General features: G+C 35.6%; 1 protein-coding gene across 10 annotated transcripts in view; it reads right to left on the reverse strand.

Annotated features, from left to right (window-relative positions):
• EPHA5 (EPH receptor A5) overlaps nt 1–16,469 on the reverse strand; it is a 415,456-nt gene that overhangs the window by 39,435 nt on the left and 359,552 nt on the right. For all 10 annotated transcript variants that reach the window (XM_061420302.1, XM_061420298.1, XM_061420297.1 and 7 more), the window contains 3 exons: nt 14,806–14,873; nt 13,404–13,529; nt 12,505–12,690 (listed from right to left, as the gene is read on the reverse strand). In XM_061420302.1, the coding sequence (XP_061276286.1) occupies nt 12,505–12,690; nt 13,404–13,529; nt 14,806–14,873 (380 nt within the window). The remainder of the gene's footprint in view (nt 1–12,504; nt 12,691–13,403; nt 13,530–14,805; nt 14,874–16,469) is intronic.

Here is a 16,469-nt window from a genome sequence, read left to right on the forward strand (position 1 = left end):
CCTCCTGCCTTCAATCTTTCCCAGCATCAGGGTCTTTTCAAATGAGTCAGTTTTTTGCTCCCAGATTAACTTCATTTTAAGGGCATTGCCACACCCATTCAATGGACCTCAGACAAACTACTAAATAGACCAAATTCTGCTTTTGGTCCTTTGGTCTCATTTTTATATCCTAGGGCTTATTTCTGACTATCATTAATGTTGAAACCCCTTTTCTTTCAAAAGTCCAGAACTAAATAATAACTGTTTTGGCACAGGGACCTACATGTCCAAAGTTCCACCAGCCACAATGCTGGAATATTGAAATGTCCTGCTATACGAGACATCACTCCTTCATCTGTCTGATTTCAGGAATTCAGAAGTACTCAGAGATGAAGCTGAGTAGGCATACAAAAGGGACATGCAGGTAACCCTGTCTTCAGCTTTTTATCAAACAGTATGGAAGTATTTTTAAAAAATTATAGGTATTAGCACCAAAGAGTGTGTACTTACTGAACACCAGCTCTGAACAAACTAGAAAAAGGTCTACGTTTTCAGGAATCAGCCTGTGTTTCAGGAATCTGCCCTGTGAAGCTCTTTGTCTTTCATTTACAGAAATCTGCTGAGGGTGTTGTCAGAGTTTAACTGGAACTGGAAGAACTGAATTCCAGCAGATATTCAAGGGATATAGTTGAAACTTCCTTTCATCAGCACCTCTCAATCCCTACCATGCGAGAAGAACCGAATTCCAGCAGATATCCAAGGGATGTAGTCAAAGCTTTCCTTCATCAGCACCTCAGTCCCTACCATGTGAGCAGATGCCTTGTCCATCAAAGTGAAGACTTTGTCAATATCTACCTTTACCTCCTCTACCCCAAGTCTTTTATGATTACAGTACCACCCCTATATTACTACAACACAAACTTCAGTTTCCTTCTGTTCTCTTTTTCTAGAATTTCTTCTTTGCATCTATCCTCTAATTTTTTAGACTCTCTTCTTACAGTTATGGGTTAGTGTAAATATTTATTATGGCTCTCCCAAGGTCTCCTGAGCAGGAGTTGGATAAATCTTTATGTAAAAAATCTCTTTCTTAGGCAAATTTGTTCCTTAAATTCAACCCAAGTTCACTGAGCTTAGATGAAAGAATTCACAATCTAAAGAGAATGAACTGATCATAAACCTTACTGTTATTAAATAGTATATATTTGGAAACAAAAAAATGGTTACTTTTTTAGGGAGTTAGGCACCTGGTTTCTATCCTATAAGGTTTTTCTGGGGTTCATCACCTAATTTTAAAAGTCAGATACATTATTTATGATGGTGTAGGTTGTATTTTCAATAGCAAAAGTGTTATTTGAAAAATATGATAGGGACCTAAAATGCCTCTCATATTTCAGAAAATGCTGCTGCTGCTGCTAAGTCACTTCAGTTGTGTCCAACTCTGTGTGACCCCATAGACGGCAGCCCACCAGGCTCCGCTGTCCCTGGGATTCTCCAGGCAAGAACACTGGAGTGGGTTGCCATTTCCTCCTCCAATGCATGAAAGTTAAAAGTGAAAGTGAAATCGCTCAGTCATGTCCGACTCTTCACGACCCCATGGACTGCAGCCTACCAGGCTCCACCGTCCATGGGATTCTCCAGGCAACAGTACTGGAGTGGGTTGCCATTGCCTTCTCGGTCAGAAAATGGGGAAAAGCAATAAAAATGCATATTTGCAAATAAGCATGCCCTTCTTTTGTTGACAAGAATAAGAAAATTCATGAACCATCCGATTATTTTTTATATTTGAGCCATTTTAATGATAATTATATTTAGTTTGGCTTATGTTTTGTCTCAGTTCCTGCTAGCCTGCAAAGATGACATAGTAATAATTAATGTGGCTTACTCTAACCATTGTAAACTCAATAAAATGGTATAAATCATTTTCCATTATCCAGTTGAAGTACAAAGAGTAGATTTGCCAATAATTTTGAAAGCATATTATAAAAAATCAATATAAAAAGAGCTCATAAAGCATGTTAAAACATGATTTTAATCTGAGAGTGGAGTTTTTATATTACTTTATGTTATTTACTAAGGACCCAGTTCAGGCAGAGTCTAAGCAGTAATAGAAACAGATTATTTGAGGAATTTGCCTAGGTCATATTTTATCATTTTGTATTGATAATCATAAAACAGCTATAGTTGATTGACTTATGGAGCATCCACTTCTTACAAGTCATGATATTAATTTTAACTGTCATCAAGATTGTGTAACACTGATATTACAAATGACTCTTTTCAGAGAGAAAAGTGTGGCTTAAAAAGATTCAATATATTATCTGAGTTGATTAGTGCAAGTTATAAAAAACAAAGCTGGGAATCAAATTCAGGTCTACCTATGAAAGCTGTTTTCCTTCCCTCCACACTATGATGCCTATAATTTCCAAATTTATTTTACATTTCATTTTAAAACTTAAAAGATAGTCTTTTGTGTTATATTAATTTTGATAATAATGACTGTGCCACACCATCCGGCTCATGCATAAATGGTAGATCCAGTGGGAATGCAGTTGCTCTCAATAAATAACATATTCTTACAAACAATCATTACTTATGGATGCTCCAAGCATTTGGCAGTGTTCAATAGTGAAGTGGATAGGTCTTGGGTTCTATAGTACTTATGTGAAGAATCTAAAGTGTTCAAACCCACAGAAAAATAAAGCAGAATGGTGGCTGCCAGTGCCTTGGGAAGGGAAAGGGGGGATTTCTGTTTCATGGGTATGTAGTTTCAATTATGCGAGACAAGAAGTTTCTAGAAATTAGCCATATCACATTGTGCTTACAATGAACAAAACTGTACTGTGTAATCTTCACCTAAAATTTTAATAGGGTAGATATCATGATATGTGGGTTTCTCTCGTCACAATAAAACTAAACTTCATCTGCTGCCTTACTGATGTTTTTTTGTTGCTCATGTCCAACAAAATTCAAGAAAGGAGATAACACATCATTTCTTTTAAAGCAGTTTCTCTTCATAAGCTATCTCAAAATTAGGTTAAACAAACTTTGGGGAATGTTGACTTAGCCCTTGTTTTTCAGAGCATAGCCCTTGACAAGTGGTATAGCTATCACCCAAGAAAGAGCTTGTTAGAAATGCAAAATCTCAGAGCCCAAACCAATCTATGTAAACAGATTCTGCATTCTAGCAATATCTTCAGAGGCACATTATATTTTGAGAAACACTGAAATAGGCCACATCACAAGAGTTGTAGCTAAATCCAGGCTTATTCTTTTATTTGCATTGATACTAACCTGCTTTTCTGAAACCAGGAGTGCATCAGGAAACACAATGTATCATTTAAGGAAATAAGGGAGCATTTAATTTAGAAACATCATAATTCACTGGAAAACAGCTGTCACTTGGTTTCTCTTAGAAACATTTTACAAGATTTGTAAATAATTAAAAGTAAGCCTATGCTTATAGTGGTGCAGCTGGTAAAGAATCTGCCTGTAATGTAGAAGACAGAGGTTCAATCCTTGGGTAGGGAAAATCCTCAGAAGAAGGAAATGGCAACCCATTCAAGTATTCTTGCATGGAAAATCCCATGGACAGAGGATCCTGGTGGGCTACAATACATGGGGTGGCAAAGAGTTGGACACGACTGAATGTCTGAGTATATTATTATATTTCTATATCTGTAGTTTTATTTTGCTATGCCATTCTATATATTTGGCTGGTATTTCATTTACTGCATTAATACTTGTAGCTTCTTGAAATTACTTTTATTTTTATTCCAAAGGAAGCTTGGAATAACAAATATCACAATTCAATTATTAATGGTCAACCAGAAAATGGAATTTTGTGCTTGTAGTAGGAATAGATAATGCTTATTAAGAAGTGGAGTGGGAAGGGAGGAGTTCGTATGGGGCAATCAGAACTTAGCAGGGCACTGAGATTAATTCCACTTATAAAATTATGCAATTTTAATTTTGGGAAAGATTATAAAATCAAAAACCTCTATACCTTACCTGAGACAGGAGCATGGAAAAGCTAAATGTTTCTATTAAGTAGAAATTTCAGGCTTTCCATAATATCCTCTTTTATTTCAGATTGTTTACATTGATATAAACTTTTTCATTAGCTGCTCATTTATCAAGTTAAAAATGAGTCAGAACGTCTCTGACATTAGTGAAGGTGGATAATTACTTGTGAACTCAGAGATTATCAACTTTGTTACAGGAGCTGAGGAATCTAAGAATTAAAATTGTGACAGCTTTCTTTTATTAATAATGAAATTGACTTTAAATCACAAGGTTTGATTTACTAATAGTCAATCTTTGAGCCAGGAAATCTTTCTTTCTACAGTTATCTATCTTTCTGGTGAGTAAGATTTAGCTTTTATCAGAGACAGCACTTGGAGAAGGAAATGGCAACCCATTCCAGTATTCTTCCCTAGAGAATCCTGTGGACAGAGGAGCCTGGTGGGCTGCTGTCCATGGGGTTGCACAGAGTCAGACATGATTGAAGTGACTTAACACGCATACATGCATTGGAGAAGGAAATGGCAACCCACTGCAGTATTCTTGCCTGGAGAATCCCAGGGACAGACGAGCCTGGTGGGCTGTCGTCTATGGGGTCGCACAGAGTCGGATAGGACTGAAGTGACTTAGCAGCAGCAGCAGCAGAGACAGCACTTGTAAATATTTAATAAATATTTTGTTTATTTATTATACCTCTCTATGCCGTCATAATGCAAAACAAGTATCTGGGGGCAGTATGTTGTAGAAAGAAGAACCTGCAAGGCTTGGAACTTGCAAAGAACATTCATGAAAGGACAGGGAATGAATGAGAGGAGTCTGGTAAAGAGCTTAATTTGAAGATGTAATAGAATAATAGATGTCTGGCATCCATTCTACTTCAGTGTTAAATTTGTTTATTTCCATCATGGTTTATCCTGATAATGGCTCACAGAATTGTTTCCTTTTGTGAAACGGAAGATGTAAAATCGAAGCATACTCATACTGCAAACATCTTCATTTATACTTTCAGAGTCCAATCTTATACAACTGGATACTTATAAGCCTCTCAAAAGTAACTTGTCCACAATGGAACTACTGATTACCAACCACAGTCTTGCTCCTCCTGCAGCTTTCCCCATAAATGGCAATTCCTTTCTTTAAGGGACTCAGGACAACAGTAATTTAAAATTATCATCAAGTCTTCTCTTTATCTCACATTCCACATCTAATTCACAAGAAGCCTTCCTGTGATTGCCTTCAAAACATCTATAGAATTAAACTACTACTCACCATCTTGTTAGATTACTACCCTGATCTAACCCTAATGAGATGTGAATGACAGTAGTCTCCTCACTCTCTTTCCATTTCAACACTGACTTCTACCATCTTTATTCAACACAGCATCCTGACTAATCCTATTAAGGTAGAAATAAGATTCCATCACATCTTGGCTCCAAAGCTCAGATTAAGAGACAGTCTTTGCAGGGACCATCTAAGCTCCTATTACATCTTCAAATTAAGCTTCCACCAGACTCCTCTCATTCATTCCATTGTAGCAACAATGGCCCTGTGGTCTCTTGAGCATTCTACTCAAGTTCCATTCAAGCCTTGCAGGTCCTTCTTCCTATACTACACTGTCCTCAGATACCTCTAAGGCCCACACCTTCAATTGATTAGACAGATCAATTGATTAGACCGATTCATTATTAGACAGATCTTTCTCTAAAATAGAAACCAACAACTCTCAATAGAAACAATCCATAATCTCCTAATTTAGCGCTACTTTTTTTCATTTAATGTATCGTAAATGTATTTGTTCAATTAGTTTCTGTCTCTCCAACTCAAAGGTAAGCTCCATAAAGGCAGGAAATCAGTTTGTTTAATCTCCACTGTATCCTACTGATTAATAAGAACAGACATTTAGTAGGTGATCAATTAATACCTTTTGAATAAATAAATGTTTCTTGTCACGTGTGTAGTGAATAATGATATATGAAGTTAGTAATGTACACTGCTTAAGAGTTTGGATTTTGGAGTCATATAGAATCATTTTTAAATCTGGTATTGTCCTATGTTATATTTATGATACCAGATAAGGTATTTGACCTCTTTAAGGTTAAATTTTCCTATCTGTAAGTTGAGAACAAATATTATCTTCAGGATAGCATTGTTGTGCACATTAAAGGAGATAATATGTAAAAAGCATTAACATACCACATTCTTAAAGTAATGTTAATGATAAGTAGTGGTTATATCCTTGGATTGGGAAGATCCCCTGGAGAATGAAATGGAAACCCACTCCAGTATGCCTCCCTGGGAAATTCCATGGACAGAGGAGCCTGGGGGGCTACAGTCCATGAGGTCTCTAAAGAGTCAGACACGACTTAGCAGCTAAACAGCAACAATATCCTTTACTTTGAACCTATGTGTGTCTTTAGCTCTGAAATACATGTGTGTGTAGTGGTTATAACTGCTATATGCAAGGTCTTGTGAAAAGATCCTCATGTACTTTCCTTTGTATGCCTTTTACCTTTTTCCCTAAAACACTCATGGTTTTATAGAACAAAGTTATTTAAATTAAAATATAAACTTTATATCACTTTAACTCATTTAAAATTTTTAGATAACTGCAATTTAGTCATTGAGTCATTTAATATTATTCATTTTTTTAAACTTATTTTATTGATTTATTTTTGGTTGTGCTGGGATTTGTTGCTGCACAGGTTTTTCTCTAGTTGAGTTTTCAGTGAGTGTGGATTAGTCTCTAATTGCGATGTATGAGCTTCTCATTTCAATGGCTTCTCTTGTTGTGGACATGCTCTAGGGTGCACAGTTTCAGCCTAGCTCCCAGGCTCTAGAGCACAGATTAGTAGTTGTGCCACATGGACTTAGTTGTCCCGTGGCATGTGGGATCATCTCAGATCAAGGATTGAACTCATGTCTCCTGCATTGGCAGACAGATTTTTTACCACTGAGCCATCAGGGAAGCCTAATCAATCCTGTCTTTTTCAAAAAAAAGGGTTAAGATTACCTAATGTGTCTGGTCCTATGACAGACACTAGAGACACTGTAAACACATATCAATTTCAAGAAGTTCATCATGTAGTAGGATAGTATATGTATAGAGAGATAACTATGATATAATGGGCAGCAGATACATGCAACTAGAATTTGTAAGATTGTCTCTGGCTGAGAATTCATTCATTCAACAAATACATGGAATCCTACATGTGCTGAGTACCGATCTAGAAACGGGTGCATGCGTGCTCAGTTGCTCAGCTGTCCGACTGTTTGCAACCCTATAGACTGTAGCCTGCCATGCTCCTCTGTCCATAGGATTTTTCAGGCAAGAATACTGGAGTGGGTTGCCATTTCCTCCTCCAGGGTATCTTTCCAACCCAGGGACTGAACCTGCATCTCCTTTATTGCAGGTGGATTCTTTATTTACTGAGCCACTGGGGAAGCCCTGATCTAGCAACCTGGAGGTGAGCAAATAAAACACATGTAGAGCTCGGATGCTTTATTGAGTAGCTTACTCTATGCAAGGCAGACAGTGAGGACAGAAGGGAAAATTAAGATAAATCATGCTGGTCTCATGGAGAATGTCATATTTGAATAATCTTAAAGGTCAAGTAGAGCTGAGGAAAATGGAGAGGACATGCTAAGGCTGAATAAAGTATCACCAAGGGGAAGAACAAGAACTAGGTAGAAATTTCTGGAAAAAGAAATAGTGTATAATGGAGACATGATCAAAGTATATCAAGTATCAAAATATATGTATTCTGCTTGATTTGTTTGCTCCTGGTGATGAAGCAGGAGAGGAAAGTGATTTTGTGAAATGTATGAAATGGACTAATGTCCATTGGAAAATACCGAAATGGCAAGACTAGTTTGAAGACTGTTGGAATAGCCCTGGGTAATATATAATAAAGGCCTATAAAATAAAATGGACTTCATACGATAGAAAATACTATATTTGAAAGATAATTACAAATTTATATAATAAGTCAGAATTGTCCTACAATTTAAACAATTAATTGTCATTGAATGTGCTATCTCCTCAGACACAGAAAGAAAAATAGGGAGAAATTTCTTTCATTGTTCTCTAGCATTTTGTTTAAAATTACTAATTTTACAGGAGAACTAAAATATAACTGGCTTCCCTGGTGGCTCAGACAGTACAGAATCTGGCTACAATGTGGGTAACTGGGGTTGACCCCTGGGTCAGGAAGATCCCCTAATGGCAGGCAACCTACTCCAGTATTCTTGCCTGGAGAATTTCATGGACAGCCAGGCTACAGTTCATGGGATCACAAGGAGTCGGACATGACTGAGTGACTAACTCACACACACACACACACACACAACTATGAATAATTCTAAGACTTAATTGAAATATTTATTCAATTTTGATAATATTTCCATGGGTGAGAAAAATAAATCTGAGAACAAAGAATGCTACAGTGGATAAATTATAATTTCCCTCTTAAATTTTGTTTCCTGAATCTATTTAAATAGTAAAAGCAGGCTCCATGTACATTATATTAAAGCATCTTGCATTGTGAATAAGTCAATTAAGCCAGGAACTGTGGGTTTTTACATCATTTGTCATAAAGCCTCTGTAGAATATATATCTGTTTATGATGCGGCCTGTTTAACAACAAATCACAGAAGGAATCTGAATGAGAGCCCATGTTTCTAGCAGGTGGGGTAGTAATACAGGAAAGAAGGTTCATGATGGCACCACCCTGAGCAGTGCTACTTCAGGCTCCCCACCTTTGCTTCAATCAGAAAAATCACAAGATTTAGTTGCACTTATGTCTCATTATCTGTGTGTTGCAGGTTGAGAATAATTGCTGAATAAATTAGCATCAGATCAGAGAGCATGAAATTAAGGACACAAATAAAGTGAGTTGCAACATGGTAAATTAAAAACAAGTTGAAGACTTTCTAGGTTGAATATCAAGAGCTACATTTATTAAGGGGAAACAGTTTCAACTCATACAGAAGAAATAAGACAAAGAAATATTTTAAATATTTACATTTTGCTTTACACATATGTGTAGCTTCATGGCAGCAACATCAAAGAGAATATTTGATTAGAATATTGGAAATGTTAAGTCTGTATTTTCAACCACAGTCCTGGTTTTTTAAACTAGACTTTACAGAATTTAAAGATGATCATTTGTTGATGATGACATTTGCTTTCAAAAACAAAGGTCTCAAATGCATATAAAATTGTATATGACAAATTCACTTGTCTTACTTTGAGAAGTTTAGTTGTCTTTTATTGTCTCAGCAAGGACCATTCACATAAAACAAGTTCTGTAATAAATTAAGGGTCTATAAAAGTAGGTGAATATTAGTTTTAATAATTTTTGGATCTTGTCTAGTATTATCTGATGGTTTCCCTAATGGCTCAGATGTTAAAGAATCTGCCTGCAGTGCAGGAGACCTGGGTTCAACCCCTGGGTTGGGAAGATCCCCTGGGAAGGGAATAGCAACCCACTCCAGTATTCTTGCCTGGAGAATTCCACAGACAGTGGAGTCTGGTGGACTACAGTTCATGGGATCACAAAGAGTCGGACACAACTGAGTGACTAACACTATTATTATCTGATGCATTTACTTAAATAGATTAAAATAAATACTTATTCACTAATACAATTATCTTCAATTTTATTCACACACACAAACATATCTTAATTTCATCTGCATAAAATTTTTATAAGGTAGGTATGATTTTTTCTTTCGTGTGACATTGAGGCTCAAAGTTTTAACTAAAGTGGCATGGATTGGTTCAGGTTTAAGTGTAATGGATTAACATAAATATTTAGGATGATTCTGCTTCTTCAAGGAGCAAATATTTTTAGCCAGGGAGCTAAAAATATATATGCAAGAGAGAAAAAAAATAAATAAAAGATCTGAATAAGAGGTTTGGACCCAGTAAGGAACACTGCAGAAATTTACAAAAATCCTTACATTAGCACAGTGTTAAAAAGAAGAAGAGATTATTTCAGGGTTAAGTGATGAGGAATTATTTTGTGGAGGTGGTGATGGAATTTGAATAAGGTTTTGAAGGAACTGCAAAGGTAGTTAGGTTTCAGAGGAAGAGGCAATGTAGACAGGGTAACATATCAATTAAAATGGATTAGTAATGACATGGATATGGAGAATTTCAGAGCATAGGAAGAGAGATAAATGGAAAAGTAATAACCATGTATTTATTAATTACCTGCTCTGTGTCATGCCCATTTAAACGTTACTTGTATTAATTCAAGTCACCTTCACAACATCACTATGAGGCATTCTTATCTCATGTCATTAGTGAGGAAACTCAGGTTCTGAATCTATCACTAACTTGTGCAAAGCCACATAGTACTTCATGGCAGAAGCAAAATTAAAATCAGTGGATAGATCCATAGCCCATGTTCTTGATCATTATGCAGTACTGCCTTCTGTGATCATAATAGTGATCTGACACTCTTCTACACATTACAGCTTAACTCATTACAGGGTAGATTGGCTGCCTATGTATAGCCATTAGTTTTACATATATCCTTGAGGAAGTCATGGTCAGTGTTTATTTGAGGAAATGAAATTTAACAGTCATATTAAGGATGAAAAGAAGACATAAAATAAATCAAAGATTTTGTATACTATTATACTGTGACTGTCATTAAGAAGTATGTTTTACAATAGATAGTACCTTTTTTGCATAGCAAATGATTACTCAATCACTGTTAACTCCTGTTTCCACAGCATCTATCCCGGTATATGCTATCACTAATGTCCTTCCAAAGTCCTTCCTCTCACATAGAATATAGCCCCGTTCAAGTTCTGATTTCATTTTACTGGCCCTGTGACACTCTCCCTTAGATCACATTCTAACTTAAAATATTCCTCCCCATTCATCACAGGACATGATTTTTGTAAAATCTTTTATTTTATTCCTTCCAAAAAAATTATTTTATTTGCCTCTCATTTGCCTCTTGCCCCTGCCCCTTACTTTTTCTTAGGCATCAAGTGGAGGAAAGAAACATATCTAAGTTTGAAGAAACCCACATGTCTGCAGGTAATTTTATTTCTGTGTTATGCTCCTCCTCTATAGGCATTCTTACTGGAGATGTGTATCTCTCTGATTCATAGAGAAAAACAATCTTCCAGCAAAACAGGCTGATGCAAAAGCTCTGTCAAGCATCAACATGATACTCTTAGCTAAGGTCTTTTTCTTCTGTGTTTTCATCTGTGACCTACTGTGAATGAATCATGATTTGAGAATTGACTGGTAATAAATCAGATACTTTTTTTTGTTTGTTTCTTTTGTTCCTCTTTATTGTGAAAAAGCCGTCTTTACTGCTGCTGTTGTTTTTGGTTTGTTTTCCATGGTGCACTGGGATAACCCAGAGGGATGGTATGGGGAGGGCGGAGGGAGGAGGGTTCAGGATGGGGAACACATGTATGCCTGTGGCAGATTCATTTCGATATATGGCAGAACCAATACAATATTGTAAAGTTTAAAAATAAAATAAAATTTAAAAAAATTTAAAAAAAAAGCAAAATGGTAAAAATGGACATCTAATCAATTACATTACTTTGTAGGATAAGAACACTTATTGAACATACATTGCTGCTATGCATATTTGGCATACATCATTTAAAACTGATTAATAGCAAATGGAAGTTGAATCAATGTTTAAAAAAAGTTTAAAGACTGTTCCTTGCCAAAAGTTTCAGATGATTTTACAAGTGGTATGTAGGGTATGAGGAATAAGGGAAGGAAAGAGAATACATAGGAATGGCAAAGTGAAAACGGATTAAAAGAATATAAAGGCCTTGGTTATGTGTCACATAAATACTTTACTGGATGACTGAAAAATTATTTGAAATCCTTGTATTGGAACATTCAACACACAACCATATTTACAAGAAATTAACAAGAATTTGACAGATGTGAAATTTTAGCTATTTTTGAGTAAAAACAGGATTTGCTTTAACAAAATAATTAGTCTTAAGGAATATTCCCAGTCTTCTGAGGCTATTGCTTTCTTTAGAACTATTAAAATATCTCAACCAAAAAAAGGAATAAAAGAAATACACCCAGCTCTAAAGAGCCACTTAAAAGGTGGCAGGCACCTATGGTTACAGTAATCCTATTAAATGTTAAACTTCAATGCCTCAATGGAAACTTTGAAGTTAATATTTCATTAGGATAAAAAGTGAAAGAGCCAAGAGGAAAAAAATGATACTTTTACTGTTTCTTTTATCTGGATACATTTTCTCTGGTGCTGAATTCATAGTAAGTGAGTTAATACATATGTTTAAAATAATAAACAGAAATTCAGGTTCATTGAAGATCAGCTTTGACAAGAACCCACTGAAGTATAGGACACATATGAATATCAGAGAAACTCTTAATCGAATTATCATGCCCAGTGTTATGTGTATCCTGAAATTAATAACCTAGTAGAAGAAATTCAGATATTTATGGTCACACACACATGCATAGTTTGCCATTGTACTTACTTTTGGTCACGACACCCTCTAAGTGGATGATGTTAGGATGGTCAAACTGCCCCATGATACTTGCTTCCCCTAGGAAATCTCTGCGCTGTTTCTCAGTATAGCCTACTTTAAGGGTTTTAATCGCCACAGGTAATTCTCTCTTTCCTGGAAGTTTCAAGCGTCCACTACAAACTTCACCAAATTCACCTTGTGATAAAGATGTAGAAAACACATAAACTCATTAAACATCTTTACTCTAAAATAGTACCTTAAAGTTCTCTTAGAATAGCAAGGTTTAGACAAAACAAAATTAAATGGGAGTCCAAATTTCCTTGTCATTGCTGAAAGACATTAATGGTCCACAGGGAAAAAAAACACCTATGCGTGATCATGAAACACATTGGGGGTTATTAGTTTCATCTGTCTTACATATAGAAACCTTAATGGAAACATTAGAAAGAAACCAAAAGCAACTGACTGAAAACCACTTCCTTCTTCCTTTGCTTTCTACTATAGCAGTGACACTAATGAGAAAATAAAAAAAGATCATAGCAGGACAAAAAGGAAACAATCGTAATGAAGAGATGATGCATACACAAAATAATTGGATACTTGAATTTTGTAAATCTTTCTGGGCATTAAAAATTACATATGTATGAAATATAGTAAATAGTAGATATTAAAACACCATGTTTGAATATTTATTTTTGCTGGTTTATTGTTTTCATAAACTAGACATTTGCAGGTTTAAGTATGAGCTATGTAGAGGGTAGTAGTAAAATACGATCAATTATATACCACTTTGAAAGCAAGACAATTACAGAAGATTAAAAACATCTTGAGTTAGATCAGAACATTGATATATTACATTCTATAATATAAACACAAGTTAAAAGTCTGAATTAAACACACTGTCTTACCTGCTCCAATAACTCTTTCAATGGTGATGCATGAAGCTTCTATCTCCTTGGCAAATTCATGGACAGCTTGATTGGGGTCCTCATAGGTATGTGGATCAATATAAGTTCTTACTCCTGGCAGTTTAACTGAAAAAATAAACAGGCATTAAAATAGAAGTATTGGTGATAGATGAGTGAAATTACAAATGTTATTAACGTGCAACTATGGCTTAAATCCGTAATTTCTAGAAGTGGCAGAGCTGCAAGGACAGAGTCTTCTCCTGAGGTATAGGAGTCATTTTTACAACTATCTCACTTTTATAATTGTAGAAATCTGGATTGCTGGCATGCACATGAAGTGCATATGTGAGGACATATTTGAATAAATACATCTTTTAGCAGTAATGTTCAGGGAGTCAGTCTCTGAGGCAAACTAAGACACTTTTGCTTACCAAACTGAACAATGAAGTGCAATTGGCTTAGTCGTCGGTTTGTTCTATTATGCTTTACTTAAAACCTCATCACAGATGATTTAGTTTTTATAAAAATAATTTAAAAACAAACTTTCTGGTGCTTTGGTCCTATAAGACTGACATAGAAGTCAAAATAAAAAAAGAAATTCACTCTATTTTTACTGCAGGGCATTATACAAGTCTGTCATATTCTATGAGTCTCAGTTTCATTACATTTTAAAGACTACCAATATTATCCTCAATGATATTTTTTGAGAATAAATAACATTAAACAAGATAGGACTAAAAATGGACTCAAAAATTCTTTCATGATTTTGATATGGCAGAATGACAAAAAAACAAAAACAAAAAAAACCAAAAACACTTTTTGTCATTTACTTGGCAAATCAACTCACACTATACTCTTTATCTAAAAATGAACATATTAAAATAATAAAATTAGAACCCATTTAGGCTAATTTTTAAAGCTCATGAATAAAACTTGATTTTCTGCATTTCTTAAAAGTGTAGTCTTTTTCAAGTCATTTGAACCAAGGTTGCTGTTACAGGATCTGCTCAGGGAAATTCCTGCCAAAATGCTAGAAAAAAAAAGAAAAATTTATTCATTTATTCTGGTGGTTTTATCTAATGATATATTTCTATTGACTATTGCTAGGAATTAGAATTGGCCAGAAATACAGTTTGACATATAATAACTTTTTATAAAGCAAAAAGTTTTTGTTTTCATTATTATAGGAGAGTTTGCTTTAAAGAACTGAAAAAACCATTAAGCTATTGCCCAGGGTCAGCCAGCAACACTGCAAGCCCAGGAATGTACCAAAACACACTTTTTAACACAATATTTTTGGTCAGTTTTTACAAATCTTTGCCTGAAAAGAAGCCAAAGTAACAACAAAGTCTCCCCTACTTTGCTTTATTTTGATTTTTTTTTTTTTTAACAGTTTGCTTACTGTGCCCATTATGAAAATGCATCTTTTCCTCTTCCGGGTCTTGTTTGGCTTTGCTGTAACCACACCGCCTGGAATAGAGTAAGCCATCATTAGCCACATCTCCCAAGCGGTGAATCACATCAAGCCCAGAAGCACACAACACAATTGAAATGACTGCAATCTTAAGTGATTTTTCACACCAGCAGGATGGAACACCAATACTCTTGGATGAATCGTATTTCCGCAGCCAATATCCCTTATTTCTGCCCAGATTTCATTGAGAAGTCTGAAGCTCTCCAAATCTATTTTTAAACATCACTTCACCATACACCACACACCAGACACTTCTCTGTTCCCTTCCTCTTTTACTTTTTTTAACCACCTCTGAGGCCCCTGCCTTTTTCAGATGAGCTGCCCCAATATGTCTCTGATTCAATGGTCTCCTCCTTTCAGCACCTTACATTATCATTTTTTATTTTTTTTACCTCTCGTTTTGGAGTCTTTAGTTTCTCTGCTGGCTCTTTTCCCCTTGCACCCACTCAGAGATCACTGTCAAGTCCCCAAAGTTTGCAAACCCACTCAGCTCCACTCCCCAAATCTTAGTCTCTCCTGTTTTTCTCTTACTAATTTGTAAGTCATTTTAAATCTGCTCTTATTACTTACAAAAAGCTTTCCCTCTAATGTTCACTGATGATATATTCATCTCTAAATCCAATGACTTTTTCTTAATTTTTAACCCATGATTAATTGAAATCCCTTACTACTCCTTTTCTGATATTTCTTACTGCTCTTTTCATTTATATGGACAATTCCCTATGTCCTCTGCCCAGGCTTCTCTGGTTCTCTACTGTAGATCTATCCATTTCCATCAATTTAATTAATATATCTATCCTTCTGATTTTATCCTTTCGAGAGTTACATTTTTATTCCTTGTAGATATACTTTACAGGAATATTCCCCAGGCATTCCACTCAATAGATTTTGGGGAAAAAACAACAAAAACAGTATCTTTCTCTTTACTTTCAATATTGATCTGCTGCCTTCTTTTCCTCTTAATAACACATACATGGCTTGGTACCTTAAAATCAAAGCCCTATGCTTGTGTACCTCACAATAAATTTGTTGTCAAATCCCAAGAATTATATAACATAAAATCTTATGGTCCATCTCATCCATCTCTTTAGTTCTACCCCTTCTTCAATTAAAGCCTTGTTATTTTTCATTTGGATTACTATCACTGCCTCTGAACCTTTGCCCTTGCATTCTATAACTGCTTTCCTGAACTATACTAGACATGGCTGTAGCCACAATACCATAAACAAGGTACTCTGCTATTATGTTACCTCTCTCCTGAAAACATTTCAATAAAAATGTAAAGATTCCTAAGTGTAGCCCCAATGCGCACTTCCTACCTCATCTCCAGGATACTTCTCCATGCTTCCATATGTTCCTATATACTGGTTCCTACACTTAGGATGCTCTTCTTAACAATCTCCAATTAATCTAAGTCCAGTTCAATTGTTGCCTTCTTTATGTTTCCCCCCACTCCATTACCCCTGCTTATTTCAGTCTTCCTCACTATGAACCCAGTAGTTTTCAGTATTCCTCTCATGGTGAGATTCCCAGTCGACAATACAACGTAGTCATTTGAGAATTTTTTTTGGCTCCCATGTTTTATTGTTAGT

This window comes from Bos javanicus, chromosome 6 (genome assembly GCF_032452875.1).
Source record: "Bos javanicus breed banteng chromosome 6, ARS-OSU_banteng_1.0, whole genome shotgun sequence".
Classification (NCBI taxonomy): Eukaryota; Metazoa; Chordata; class Mammalia; order Artiodactyla; family Bovidae; genus Bos; species Bos javanicus.